The 15,371-nt window shown below is 40.7% G+C and overlaps 1 protein-coding gene across 9 annotated transcripts in view; it reads left to right on the top strand.

The window, feature by feature from the left end:
* SMARCA2 (SWI/SNF related, matrix associated, actin dependent regulator of chromatin, subfamily a, member 2) overlaps positions 1-9,098 on the top strand; it is a 173,923-nt gene extending 164,825 nt beyond the window's left edge. For all 9 annotated transcript variants that reach the window (XM_058565719.1, XM_058565718.1, XM_058565725.1 and 6 more), the window contains 2 exons: positions 6,655-6,797; positions 8,172-9,098. In XM_058565719.1, the coding sequence (XP_058421702.1) occupies positions 6,655-6,797; positions 8,172-8,207 (179 nt within the window). In that variant the 3' untranslated portion in view covers positions 8,208-9,098. The remainder of the gene's footprint in view (positions 1-6,654; positions 6,798-8,171) is intronic.
* The last annotated feature ends 6,273 nt before the right edge of the window (positions 9,099-15,371 follow it).

A 15,371-nucleotide genomic window follows, 5' to 3' on the forward strand; every position in this document is an offset into this window, starting at 1 on the left:
TTTCTTTTTTTCTTCTGAGGTACAATTGACATGTATTAGTTTCAGGTATACGACATGATTCGATATTTGTATGTATTGTGATATCACCACAATAAGTCTAGTTAACATTTGTCACCATACATAGTTAGAAATTTTCTTTTCTTGTGATGAGAACTTTTAAGGTTTGCTCTCTTAGCAACTTTCAGATATGCAATACAGTATTATTAACTATATTCACCATGCTGTACCTAAAACCCTATGACTTATTTATTTTGTAACTGGGAGTTTATACCTTTTGACCCCTTTCACCCATTTTGCCCACCTCCCCCCGCCAATTCCCCCGCTTCTGGCAACCACCAAATCTGTTCTCAGTTTTTTTGTTTTTTAGATTCCACATGTGAGAGATCATACAGTATTTGTCTTTCTCTGTCTGGCTTATTTCACTTAGCATAATGGCCTCAGTGTCCATACATGTTCTTGCAAATGGCAAGATTCCCTTCTTTTTATGGCTGAATAGTATTCTGTTATATATTTACCATATTTTCTTTATCTATTCATCCATCGACAGACACTTAGGTTGTTTCCATATCTTGGCTATTGTAAATAATGCTGCAATGAACATGGGGGTGTAGATATTTTTTCTAGTTAGTGTTTTTGTTTTCTTCAGATGAGTATCCAGAAGTAGAATTGCTGGATCATATGATAGTTCTATTTTTAATTTGGGGGGGAAACCTCCATATTGTTTTCCATAGTAGCTACACCAGTTTGCATTCCCACCAACTGCACAAGGTTTCTCTTTTCTTCATATCCTTCCTAACACTTCTCTCTTGTCTTTTTGATAATAGCCATTCTAACAGTCGTGACATGATATCTCTTTGTGTGTTTGATTTGCATTTCCCTGATGATTAGTGATGTTGAGCACCTTTTCCTGTACCTGTTGTCCAACTGTATGTCGTCTTTGGAAAAATATCTGTTCAGATCTGCTTCTTTTTTTTTTTTTTTTTTTGTGAGGAAGATCAGCCCTGAGCTAACATCCATGCCAATCCTCCTCTTTGTGCTGAGGAGACCGGCCCTGAGCTAACATCTGTTGCCAATCCTCCTCCTTTTTTTTTTTCCTTTTTTCTCCCCAAAGCCCCAGTAGATAGTTATATGTCATAGCTGCACATCCTGCTAGTTGCTGTATGTGGGACACCGCTTTAGCATGGCCCAACAAGCAGTGCGTCGGTGCACACCGGGGATCCGAACCCGGGCCGCCAGTAGCAGAGAGCATGCACTTAACCACTAAGCCACGGGGCCAGCCCCAAGATCTGCCCATTTTTTAATCAGATTATTTTTTTGCTGTTGAGTTGTATGAGTTCTTTATATATTCTGATATTCACTGCTTAACAGTTAGGCTGTGCAAATATTTTCTCCCATTCCATAGGTTGTCTTTTCATTTTGGTGATGGTTTCCTTTGCTCTGCAGAAGCTTTTTAGTTTGATGTAGTCCCACTTGTTTATTTTTGCTTTTGTTGCCTTTACAAATTCAAAAGGTCATCACCAAGATTGATGTCAATGAACTTGCCACCTATGTTTTCTTCTAGGAAGAAGAAAGTTAATTTTTGTGAGTGGTGTAAGCTAGTTTTGTAGGCAGCATATAGTTGAGTCTTGTTTTTTTAATCCATTCAGCCACTCTGTTTTTTGATTGGAGAATTTAGTCCATTTACATTTGAAGTAATCATTGATAGGTATGTACATATTGCCATTTTGTTAATTGTTTTCTGGATGTTTTGTAGTTCCTCTGTTCCTTCTTTTACTCTCTTCCTTTGTGGTTTCATGACTTTAGTGGTATGCTTAAATTCCTTTATCTTTTATGTATTTACTATAGGTTTTTGCTTTGTGGTTACCATGAGGCTTACATATAAAAATTTATCTCTATAACAGTCTCTTTTAAGTTGATAATAACTTAAGTTTGAATGTATTCTAATACTCTACATTTTTACTTTCTCCCCTCTACGTTTTATGTTTTTGGTGCCGCATTTTACATCTTTTTATTTTGTGTATATTCATGTGTATGCATTAACTAATTATTTTAATTATAGTTATTTTACTACTTTTGTCTTTTAAAAAACCTTCATACTAGCCTAGCTTTAAAAGTGATTAATCCACTACCAATACTATATATTTACCTTTACCAGTGAGATTTATACTTTCATATGTTTTGTTGTTACTAATTAGTGCCCTTTCTTTTCAGCTTAAAGAAGTCCCTTTAACATTTCTTGTAAGGCTGGTTTACTGGTGATGAATGTTTTTAGCTTTTGCTTGTCTGGAGAAAACTCTTTATCTCTCCTTCAATTCTGAATAGCTTTGCCAGGTAGAGTATTCTTGGTTGGAAGGTTTTTTCTCTCAGTGCTCTGACTATATCATGCCACTCCTTTCTGGCCTGCAGAGTTTCTGCTGAAAAATATGCTGGTAGTCTTATGGGAGTTTCCTTATATGTAACAAGTTGTTTTTCTCTTGCTACTTTTAAGATTTTCTCTTTGTCTTTAACTTTTGACATTTTAATTATAATGTGTCTTTGTGTGGGCTCTTTGGGTTCATCTTATTTGGAACTCTCTGGATTTCCTGGATCTGAATGTCTGTTTCTTTCCCCAGGTGAGGGAAGTTTTCAGTCATTATCTCTTTAAGTTTTCTGCTTCTTTCTCACTCTTTTTTCTTTCTGGGATCCCTATAATGCAAATTTTAGTCTACTTGATGTTGTTCCATAAGTCCCTTAAGCTATCTTCACTTTTTCTCATTCCTTTTTCTTTTTGCTGCTCTGATTGGATGAGTTCCAGTGCCCTGTTTTCAAGTTCACTGATCCTTTCTTCTGCTTCATCTAGTCTGCTGTCAAACCCCTCTAGTGTATTTTTCAGTTCAGTTATTGTATTCTTCAGTTCTGTGACTTCTATTTGGTACTTTCTTATATTTTCTTTCTCTGTTGAAGTTCTCACTGTGTTCATCCATTCTTCTCCTGAGTTCAGTGAGCGTCTTTATGACCATTATTTTGAACTGGGAATCAGGTAAGTCACTTATCTCCATTTCATTAAGGACTTTTTCTGAAGTTTTATCTTGTTCTTTTGTCTGGAATATCTTCCTTTGTTTCTTCATATTCCTTGACACTCTGTGTTGGTTGCTATGCATTAGAAAACAGCTACCTCTCCCAGTCTTGAAGGAATGGCCTCGTGTAGATGAACCTTATCCTTCAACCCTGTCCTAGTTCTTGGTTGTCTCTCACACTTTGGTGATTGTCCAAGCAGCCTGTTTTATTTTTAGTGGCTTTCTGTAGTTGAGGGTGTGCCAAGAGCTATTAGTGTCCTAAAGGGGAGGATCTCAATCAGCACCTAGATTCAGGCTGATTGGAAGCCAGGACGTCAGGCAGCAGCTTTTAAAGTAGGCAAATATATACAGTCCTGTGGGACCACAAGCATTAGCTCTGCTGCCTACCACAGCAAGGCAATCAAGAGGTGTCCCTGGAGCAGTAGTTCTAAAACTACTGGGGTGCCAGATATATGTAAAAGCTCCCCTCTGGTTGATGCTGGCACTCTGGAGCTTGGTAGAGGGAGAGCACGAAGATAGTGCCCACCCTCTGAGGTCTCTGAAAAGGATTACAGTCAGCCCTTAGGTGCTTGATTAGAACCCTGCCCCTTAGGCCCATCTGTGCAGATAAGCTAATAGGCCTCTTTCACCAAAAGACTGGGCTCCTTGGCCTCTTGCTGTGCTCTTGGGGGTGTGGGGGAATATCTGCAAAAACTGGGGAACCAGAGGGGAGAGTACAAGCTCTTTTCCATGAGATACTAGTGAGCTGGAGCAAGGCAGAGGGAAAGCGCAAAGATGGCGCCTGCCACTCTCCATACCTCAGCAGGCCTTTAGATGTGTGTTAAGTTAGATGCCTGCCTCTCCAGCTGATGCTTTAAGATAAGCAAATAAGCCTCTTTTGCATAAAGTCTGGGTGCTTCTCAATCAGTTGCCTCCGTGCTGGGCCCTGGGGTGGGTGAGTCCCAGGGCATGAGCTGTTTAAGAGCCGTTTCTCAGTTCACGTGAGCCCCACTGGGTTTCAAAGCTAGATTTTTTGGGGTTCGTCTCTCAGGTGCAGGTCTTAAAAGTTGGGGTGCCCGATGTGGGGTTCAAAGCCTTTACTCCTCAGGGTCACCGCACCAGGAGTGGGGTGTATGGTGAGAGCACGTCTCAGCCTTTCCTACCCACTTCGACATGTTTTTTTTTTCTTGTTTGCCTGATGTGTAGGAGTTGTCCGGCTAGTTTTAGTTTTTTTCCCCCAGAGGGAATTGTTCCATATATGTAGCTATAGATTTGGTGTGTTGTGTGTCCGTGGAAGGAGGTGAGCTCAGGATCTTTCTTCATCATCATCTTGAACTAGAATCTCCTCTTCTTCCACTTTTAAGGCCTCAGGGCCCTCCTGGTTAATCCAGGATAATCTCCCCATCACAAAGTCAGCTGATTAGCAACTTTAATCCCTTTTGCCATGTGATGTAACATTTTCATAGGTTCTGGGGATTAGGACATGAACATCTACAAGGGGCCATTATTCTGCCTACGACTCTTGGTAATTAGAACTTTTCATGGGTCCATGTGGTGGTATCAAAAAGCCTTAGGATGCTGTTCATAGGACTCACGTGACGGTCCAGTTTATTAGCCTAGTTGTCCACGGCAGCCTGTCAGGTGGGATTTTTGGTATCCACTCCACTGACACACAAAGGCTGATAGCTTTAGAGTGTCCCACTCTCCAAGGTGCATTTAGATTATGTTCTTGAGGATGCATTTTCTTACCTTTCCTGCCAGTCTTCTGCCTCTTCACACCTTGTGTGGATTTCCTGTGGTCCCCTGGAGGGAAGAGCAACACCTGTGTAGATAAAGATATTTCAGTTTTTCTTTCCAAATTATTTAGAAATTTTTTAGAGGCCTCCACATCTTCATGCATTTCCATTAATAGGTAGAACTTTTCATCCTGAATCTTTTCTTCTTGTCCTAAATTACTTCACCCAAAGCAACAGGCCCCCACCCTATAGCTCATTCAGCAGCAGACATTTGGGCAAGATGGATAGAAGCCTTGACTAGGAATACTATTTTGTGTACTAGGAGTTGCCAGCCTTTGCCCCTTTTGGGATGGGGGAAGGGCATATGTTGCCAGTACACTCCAGTTCAAAACAGATCTGCTCTCATCCTTTTTGTTAGCCTAGACTTCCATGGAAGATTTCATTTTTGTAAATGTTGTGTGGGTCCCTCTACTTCACAAAAGATGTCTGAAAAATTCTTGTCTCTTAAGATTCCTTCGGGAGCTATGATTCCCTCCATGACAACATCTATTTCTAGGGGCCTTAAGTCCCATCGAACATGATATTCTAGCAAAACTGGTTTGAATGAGAGACCCACATTCTCAGTAACTTCGTCATCAGATTCTAAAAATGGTATTCTATGGACACCTATCTCAGCACGATGCTATGGAACAGGTTTTCTTTGAACCTTGGGATACGCACCTATATCTGTGATTTAGCACTTTGAACTCATCCAAGTATTTTTATTTCTATCCTCAGAACAGCCCTGGGAGAGTGGAAATAGGTACCATCTTTCTGAATGTAAATTTCGCAGAACACTGTTAGAAATATACCGTGTGGATATGTCCCCCATACCTCCCCCAAATTCTGGCAAGATATGTCAATAGGTTTATAGCAGCTTTGTTCATACTGGCAAAAAAAAGCTGGGAACTTCAGTGCCCATCACTAGCGGACTGGTTACATAAATTATAGTGTACCCATGAGATGGAAAATTTTCAGGCATTAAAAAGAATTAGACAGGTATGTATTAGTTGACGCATAGAAATGTCCCACATATGTAAGAAAAAAGGCAAGGTGTAGAATAAGGGCCTGTATAAAGATCCCTTTGGTGTAACTATATAAAGCAATTTATATAGTTATTTATATTAATTTATATTCTATTTATATAGAATTTTATGGACTCTATAGATAGATAGACAGAATCATACACACACACACAGGGATGGATATATTTGCAGGGATGGATGTATACTTCTTTTTTGGAAATAATCACCAGAAAGAGAACAGTAGGGAGAGAGACTAGAGTAGGGGAAAGGAAGCTTACAAATTTATTTGAGTGTTTTGTTTTATTTTTACTTTCTCTTTTGTACCTTTCTGTGTTGTTAAAAATATTATTCAACTGTTCGAATTTTCTTTTTGTTTAAGTCAACTGGAGTTATCTACACAGGAAAATTATTGGCCTTCTTTTTTTAACCGTTTACACTTATTTATACTTTTTAATGTCAAAGTTCTATTAAATAAATGCCTCCACAAAATAGGTAAGGCAGCCCTCGGTATCCTGTTTAGGAAGATCCCCGTTCAGCCATTAGGAGCCAGGAAAAGGATCCAGCCCAGCTGCCTTCTGTGGGACCTCATTCCATCTTGTTGCCTGTTTAGGGTGACGATGTCCGTTGAACGAATTTATCGTCCAAACTGAGATGTGTTTGTGGGTGAAAGGGGCTGCTAACTAGACAGGACAACGGAGGACAGGCATAGACTGAGAACGTTCTGGGCACTTCTGGACGTTTGGTTTGTCGATCTTTTTACTACCTGTAAGAAGATTTCCTTGTGATTCCTCATTGCTGCCTGTGTTGTTTTTGTTGTAGCAAAATCTGTTAAGGTGAAAATTAAGCTCAATAAAAAAGATGAGAAAGGCCGGGACAAAGGAAAAGGCAAGAAAAGGCCGAATCGAGGAAAAGCCAAACCTGTCGTGAGCGACTTTGACAGTGACGAAGAGCAGGATGAAAATGTAAGCGGAGCGGACTTGGACTGAGGCTGGGTAGCTCTCTCCACTTCTGTTCCCCTCTTGTGTTTCCGTGCCCCTTCCCACCTCTTCACTTTATTACCCAGAAAAGAAAATGTAAAGATTTGGTGAGACTTCATTGTTGAGGGATGTGAACTGAGCCACATGATTTGTACCAAAGAATTTGGGGCTTTGTTTACTGCTTTTTTAATAGTCTTCAAAAATGAAAAACTACTGAATCAAGTTCCCTTTTCTTATCTTCCCACAAATATAGTTTTCTCCTTGGCCAGTTAATATTTTTTATCCAGAACACCCAGCATCCTGCCTAGTGCCTAGTATATAGCAGTATATAGATGAAATAATGCTTAGATGGAAGAATGAGAAAAAGTGTTATAATGTCAGTTTGGGGTTTGAGTTGCTACTTAAAGTGCCATACAAAAAACCTGGATGAATTTTTAAGTACCTAGAGATGTTATTTTTTAGGATATAAAAAATTCAGGGAGGATTTATGGAGCCAGGCCCTGAAATAAGTACCTTCCTGTAGGTACCATGTTTAAGGCTTATATTTGCATCATCATGAGATAGATGTCACTGTCAACATGTTACAGAAATCAATGCTTATGTTACGTGTGTTTTGCTCCAGGTCGTATAAGCAAATAGCAGCGGCTGAATTCAGACCCAAATAGCATAACTCAGTCTAGGGCGCTACCCCTGACTGTGTGGGCAACAAGGTAGCAGTGCTGGCAGAAACTTCTCATACCTGACCTTTTGAAGTGCCCTCCATGTCGTTCACTTTCCAGAGGACCTCAGGTTCCCTACCACCCACCCTCTACTTTTTTTCTGGAAAGATAATTTTCCATTTTAGTACCTATGTCTGTGCTAGTTTGATTTTCCTTTAGCACAAAGCCATTTGGGTCTGATGAAAAAGTTTCAGAATTCTTATCCCACCCCACCTCACCCAGTCTTAACCTTTGGCACAAGGTTTTTCAAATACATTTAAAATACTGTGTTTTCTTTAGAAGACTTACCAGTGAGTAGACATCAACTGCATGGTTCTTTTTCCTCCTGTGAAGTTTCTAAAACGTAGTGCTAAAAATAGAAATTATTAGCCATGAACTTTTCATGCCACGGTGAAAGAGAGCAAAACAGTAGTGTAGATAGTGGGTATTGCTTTGGGATTTCCAATTAGGAGCTCCCCTTTCCAGCTTAGAGGTTGTCGATGCCTCTTTGGTATCTTTCCATCTTCCCACAGAATGAAGTGGCTTGGAGGGTTAACTGTTTCCAAAATGTCTTGTCTTTTCTACTTTGCCTCTTGAGGGTTTTATGTTTACTTTTTCGTACATGTAATTTTATTCCATTTTTTCTTATTTTTACTTGTAGGAACAGTCAGAAGCAAGTGGAACTGATGACGAGTGAACAGTATGGACCTTTTTTCCTTGGTAGAACTGAATTCCTTCCTCCCCTCTCTCATTTCTGCCCAGTGAATTCACTCGTCATATGGGCGCTGGGTTGTTTCTATATCATCATCATCTATAAACTAGCTTTAGGATAGTGCCAGACAAACATATGATATCATGGTGTAAAAAAACACACACACACACAAATATTTGTAACATAGTGTGACCAAATGGGCCTCAAAGATTCAAAGATTAAAAGAAACAAAAAAAAAGCTTTTGATGGAAAATATGTGGGTGGATAGTATATTTCTATGGGTGGGTCTAATTTGGTAACGATTTGATTGTGCCTGGTTTTATCACCTGTTCAGATGAGAAGATTTTTGTCTTTTTGTAGCACTGATAACCAGGAGAAGCCATTAAAAGCCACTGGTTATTTTATTTTTCATCAGGCAATTTTCAAGGTTTTTATTTGTTCGGTATTGTTTTTTTTACACTGTGGTACATATAAGCAACTTTAATAGGTGATAAATGTACAGTAGGTAGACTTCACCTGCATAGACATTTTTCCATTTTATGCTCTATGATCTGAAAAAAAATGCTTTTTGAATTGTATAAGATTTATGTCTACTGTAAACATTGCTTAATTTTTTTGCTCTTGATTTAAAGAAAAAAAGTTTGTTGAAAACGCTATTGAATATTGCAATCTATATAGTGTACTGGATGGCTTCTTTTGTCAACCTGATCTCCTATGTTACCAATGTGTATCGTCTCCTTCTCCCTAAAGTGTACTTAATCTTTGCTTTCTTTGCACAATGTCTTTGGTTGCAAGTCATAAGCCTGAGGCAAATAAAATTCCAGTAATTTCCAAGAATGTGGTGTTGGTGCTTTCCTAATAAAGAGATAATTTAGCTCAACAAACGTTGCGTCTTGTTTTTGAGTTCTAGGGGATTGAAACCCTGGTGCCTGAGTGACAGTCCTTCTGCGGAGGGCTGGGCAGCCTCTTGCTACAGAACACTTAAAAAAAAAAAGAGAGAGACAGAGAGAGCCAGTCTTCTGCGATGAACCAGGTTTGTGGCAAGGGAGAGAAGCCTATTGCTTCCATGACTTTTAACTTAACAGGAGAGATGCTGGCATGGACCAAGCCACACTAAACCCCTGCTCAGCCTTTTCTAGTGGCTTAAATTCTGTTTACTAGCCAGAAAATCTATATATTAATATAGATTTATGTATGCTAGTATATAGTATATAATAAATCTATATTAATAGCTTTTGATTTGGAAAGATTTCAAAAGTGCTCAATTGAAAGACTGCTTCAATGAATACCCATATACTCACCTATCAAGATTCAACGATGGTTATTATTTTGTCCCCGACCCTCTTTTTTTTTTTTTACTAAACCATTTGAAAATAAGTCACAGCCATCATGACTCTTTACCCCTAAATATTTCACAAATCTAAGAATAAGGCCATCTCCTGGCTAACCACATTCCTGCCTTCATCCTAATCTCAAAGGGAATTAACAATAGTTCCCTAGCATCTCGTATATAACCCATAATCACATTCCCCCACTTGTCCCAAAATTGTCTTGCATTTGTTTGTTTTTAAAAATTTTCAAAGAAGGCAACCAAAGCTTGCCACGGTCGGTCTTATGGAACTGATGATAAGGCCCAAAATGGAAGAGTTTTCTCTTGTCTCTAACGGGTTGGTGAAAACTTCCTTTCTTAGCATTGTCTAAGGAGAACTCCAGGATTCTTGTTTTCACGATGTGAGGAATTGCCAATGCGTCATACTTTGAATCCTGAAGCAAGTCTGACCCACACAAAATGCAGTCCTGAGAAACATACTTGTCCCTCCAAGTGTCCACTCATGTCTGAATTTCCAGTTAGTTTGAGCCTTACAGAGTATGTTGAGTTTCCCTACACGGGTTTTTTTTTGTAGAATTTACTGACCACAATAGAATTGGAGACTCCAGTGAAAGAATAAACTGCATTAGTTTTTCTTATTGAGATGATTTGGTATCAGTTCAAAGAAAACAGTCTTATTTCACTGCTTCCATTTCTATGTTTCCTATATGTTATGTGCTCCTTGGAATCTCTTCTCCACCTCAGAGCCATTGCTACTCTAAAGCCATCCAAACCACTGTCTTTATGGTTCAGGATTTCTATTGTGTGAAGAAGGTTCTCGTCTTCTGCTGTCTTTGGTATGTTGTTCTCCCTAGCCATGGTAGACACGAGAGGAGGTGGGGAAGGTGGCCGGTACAACAGTAGTGAGGTGGCGGGGAGAGGGAGCGTGCGTTAGCGAGAGGCGGGCCAGCCTGTGTGCGCATGCGCCTATTTTTAACCTCGTCGTGGCAGCCGGTTTGTTTAGCTCCAGTAGAGGACCGTTAAGTAGACTTAGTTTTTTCCCAGGTCAGTGATTTACTAGGCATAGAGGAAGGAAGCTAAGAGTATAAAACGAGGTACTAGATCCTTAAATGGAATTATTAATTAAAAGAACCCAGTGAAGCAGGCATATTCTTGTTCCCTTTTACTAATAAGGATAATGCAAACGAGATTGAATAGCTGTGGCCAGTGCACCAAAGCTGACCGTGGAAGTGAGATTGTTTGGCTCCAAAGCCCATATTCCATGCAGCTCCCCCACCTTCCTAGTGAGTGAGGCCTGGAATTGATCTTGTTGATAAGCCCCAATCACCCATTTGTCTGGCACTTGCGAACACAACTGGGCTTACAAACAAGTCTAGGCTCGGTTCTCCGGTTCTGGTGGCTGAAGAGGAACTTTTCTCTGAGACTCAGTTTTCTTGGCTGCGCTTCTCTGCTATCCTGGCTCTTCTTTCTCAGTGATAAGGCACTCCACAAGGACCAGGACCTTGATGCTTATACTCCAGCTGCAGTTGGACCGTAAAGGCTCCTGAGACCCAGCTGACTTGGACAGCACAACCACCCTGCAGCCGATTCTGATGCATGCTCAAGTTGAAAAAGCACTGCTACGTTTCTCAGATTCTTAATCTCTATTGTGTCATTCCCGAGGAATATGAGGCCGTGTTGAGCCCCATCTTGGTTTAGATCACTGTCTCAGGCGTATACACCCACCACACAATTGTCATTCTAGTAAAATCAACATAAATGGGGATCACTGAAAAGGCTGAATGATTTTTCTCTCTCTGATACAGCTTTTCCGTCATATGTTACCGGAAAGCAATCTTCGTTTGTGCTTGACTTGAACCTCATTCAGACTGATGAGGTATAGTACTTGGGGAAAATATTTTTGGTCTGCTTAGCAGAAGGGTGGAGACATATTCTCCCCTTATGAGTAAATGTAGTCGCATGAGAATTTAATATTAACAGTCAATCTTAGTATACAGATATCTTGGAGGAATGGCCAAGTCTATTCCTTTCCATAAAATTTACTAAATAAGAGCTGCATCAAACCAGATAAAGTACATTTCTGTCCTTATTCATATAAACTGTCATACACTGTATGAATCTCAGGGTTTCAATCTCTGTTGTACTTGGGGAGAGGTAATCAAAAACGATGGGGCACAGGCTGAGAAACCATGACTGCTAGGTCTAGAATTGCTGGATCTACGTCCAGGTGAGCTGTATTCATCATTGGTGTGTTTTAGGACATTGAGCTTAATGGAGGGTGGAAGTGACATGTTCCAAATGACTGAGCCCTTTATGCAAGAAGGTGTCTGTATTCTGCATCACTTTCAGTAAGGATTTTCCAAAGGGATTTTCCACATTGAATAAAGCAAGACAACCAAGTCGAGAGTAGGGAGAAACCAGTTTCCTGTTTATAAACACTGGGTTTTTTTATGTTCAAGAAAGAGGCCTCTGTGTGAACCCAAGAGCTGTTATGAAGCAGGGCTCACTGTGGGATTATAAACCTCAAAGAAAACAGATAGTCCCTCAAGAAAATATATGTATTTTTTAATTCTTTTGTAAAATTTTTAATTAAATTCCTCTTCCAGGATTATAAAATGGACATGTGTCTACCACAACTGAAATATCACAAAGAAAATTAATTTAGAATTCACCCCCACCAGGCAATTGGCTTTAACAACCTGATGTGGTTACTTCTGCCCCTTTCTTCTTGTTCATATAAACACATAGAATCATATACACTGTCAAATGCCAGCTCCCCAGCTATCACCAAACTTAACCTGTTCATAAGACGAAGCTGAATTTACTGCTTACTGCTGTAAGGGAGACCACTATCTCGATGGAGCTTTTGGTAGTTTCTTTGAGAAGAAAGGTTAACATTGAATTTTATTAAAATTTGATTTAAGGTGTGTCTTTCAGTGCAGGAATTTGGTTAGAATTGAGTAAAGATCATGATATAATAGTTTAGGATTGGTGGAAGTAGTAAAGCAAGGATTTTTAGGGAGGAATCAAAGAGTCTTAGGGCATAACTATCAGTTGATGCTTTCTACTGAAGAGTTGATGTGTCTTTCAGGACACATCATAATGAACAATGGTTATTTGCTTGGGCAAGAGTCTCCTGGAATACTAAACTTGCGCTAATGAAGACAATGGAATAGTAAACTCATGTTAATGTAGATAGTTGGGGGGGGGTGTTCAGGCTTTTTTTTTTTTTTTTTTTAATTTCCACACTACTCTGTGCAACTTGCCTTATTTTCCTCCAAGTCAATAGAGATTAAACTCATTTTTTAATTTTTCTCTATTATAGAACATTTATTTTCTTTTTCATTATAAAATGAATATATGTGCATGGTAGAAAATGTAGAAAGTGAGAAAAATACAAAGAAAAAACAATCACTGATGTTACTACCCCTCAGAGGGAAGCACTTGAGATTTCCAGTTTCTGGTCTGGCATGGAAGAAGCTCGGAAATCATCTCTGCCATTAACACAACAAGAAGAAGGCTGAACAAACTGAAAATCAACAATTCTTCTTTGATCCTTCAGAGAACTGAAGTCATGGGGCAAACCACTGACCCCTAAACTGAAGACACACACAGGCAGATACAGAGAATCACAACCTAACAGAGCAGACAACTCTTTGTAACCAGCTAGGAAAAACTAATCTATAGTTAATGAATGGCTGGAGGTTCAGTGTGGACAAGTTTGAGAGTTAAAAACACTGAGGGGATCCAATCTTAGGAAGGCCCCCACACTTGCATGAGTATGACCTCCAGGAGCCCTATCGGGTTCTCACAGTAAAGACAGAAGAAAAATCCCCTCATGATTGGAACAGACGGAGGAGGAAAGTAGCTATTTTTAAATATTCCCAGAGTATTCTGTTCTTCTTAACAAGGCCTGCCCTCAACTGAAACTATTTTACCAGAGACTAAGCAACCTGGAAGAAGGGAAATACCCAACTCCAGGATGCTCTAGCCTTCCTGTCTCTTCCAAGGGGACAGGCAGGAACAAAACTGAGAAGTACTTTTGAAATTCACAGCCCAGGGGCATGGGCACTAAAAGACTGAGACCTAATCGTAGGACTGTAGAACATCCCTCTTCCCCTCCATCAGTAGGGCTCCTTTATAATAGGGTAATACAACTGAAAGAACTATGCATCTCAGGTGAGATTTTTAAAGTCTCTAAGGAAACCTGAAGACAACAAAGGAGACAAAAACAAGGACACAATGGGGAAGTTAACTTCTGACACCTATAACTACAGCAAACAGTGAACACAGCTTAACCCCTGGTCAGATAAACATAAAACCTCACATTAAAGCCTGTTTACCTAGTACGTTATAATTTTTTACCTAGTACATTATATCCCACTTCAACAAAATATTATAAGGCACAGTAAAAGACAAAAACATTTTGAAGAAACAGAGAAAACATCAGAACTAGATTTATATATGATAGAGAAGTCAGAATTATCAGACTAGGAATTTAAAACTATGATTAATATGCTAAGGGCTCTAATGGAAAAAGTGAGAAACATGCAAGAACAGATGGGTAATAGAAGCAGAGAGATGGAAACTCAAAGAATCAAAAGGAAATGCTAGAAATCGAAAACACCATGACAGAAGTGAAGAATGCCTTTGATAGGTTCATTGGTAGATTGGACACAGCCAAGGAAAGAATCAGTGAGCCTGAAGAAATGTCAATAGGAACTTCCAAAACTGAAATACAAAGAGAAAAAAAAGAATGAAAAAGAAGGAATAACCAAGAACTGTGGGACAATTATAAAAGGTATAGGGGCGGAGTCAAGATGGCGGCATAGGCAGACTCTGAACTCACCTCCTCCCGTGGACACAGCCAATTTACAACTACTCGTGGAAAAATTACCCCTGAGACAGAACTGAAAACTGGATAAGAGGAACTCCTGCAACAGCGGACAATCCTAACTGAGGTGGAAGAGGCAGAGGCTCCCTTCTGGAGAGGAAAAACACCGCCTTCACAAGCCGCCAGCTTCACAGTCGCCGGGAGCAGCTCACAGGTACGCACCCTCCCTGGAGGCGCGGGGCCCTGAGCCGGGGAGCGCCCCTGCTGTGGGCATTTTGTGGACCCAGCACAATCGACACCAGCGGCATAATATCTGACTTTGCCTGCTAATAAAACATTGGGGAGCACCCCCAGAAAACCCGGTTCACAAAGAAACTAAAACTGGCTCTTAAAGGGCCCACACACAAACTCACCCGTTCCAGAAAGCATCCTAAAATCACCAGAAAGAAAGGTGCACAGTGCTTTGGTGACAAGAGACTCACCTAATAGGCCCTGAGTGCATCTCGGTGTGGGGTGAGACCTCTCCAGGGACTGGGACATTGGCGGCGGCCATTGTTGTGGCCTGGTGTGAGCGTGCTGACACAGACGCCATTGGAGTTCTCCCTGAGGCCTGCTAGCCCAGGGTCTGCTCCACCCCCTAGAGTACCGATTTAATCCAGCTCAGCCAGGGCAGGCAGCCCACCCTAGAGACTGGTCCCACCCAACAACAAGCCCTCAGGCAATGTGTGGGCCTGCATAGATTGGTGACTGGATTCTCTGCAGCCTGGCAACTGAGCCGACTTGAGCAGGGCAGGGTGTGCACAAGGAGCAGGTGGAGAGTGTGGGGCAGTGGCGGAGTGTGTGGGGCTCTCGCCGTGGAGAGACTGGGTCCGCTTCGGGAGGTCGGGGCACGCACACGGGGCAGGACTGTGTTGACTGTGTGTGTGGACCTGTGGGCGGCAGGGCTTGTTAGCTGCAGAAGACTTGTGCTTCTCAAAGACCCACA

Source organism: Diceros bicornis, chromosome 22, assembly GCF_020826845.1.
Source record: "Diceros bicornis minor isolate mBicDic1 chromosome 22, mDicBic1.mat.cur, whole genome shotgun sequence".
NCBI lineage: Eukaryota > Metazoa > Chordata > Mammalia > Perissodactyla > Rhinocerotidae > Diceros > Diceros bicornis.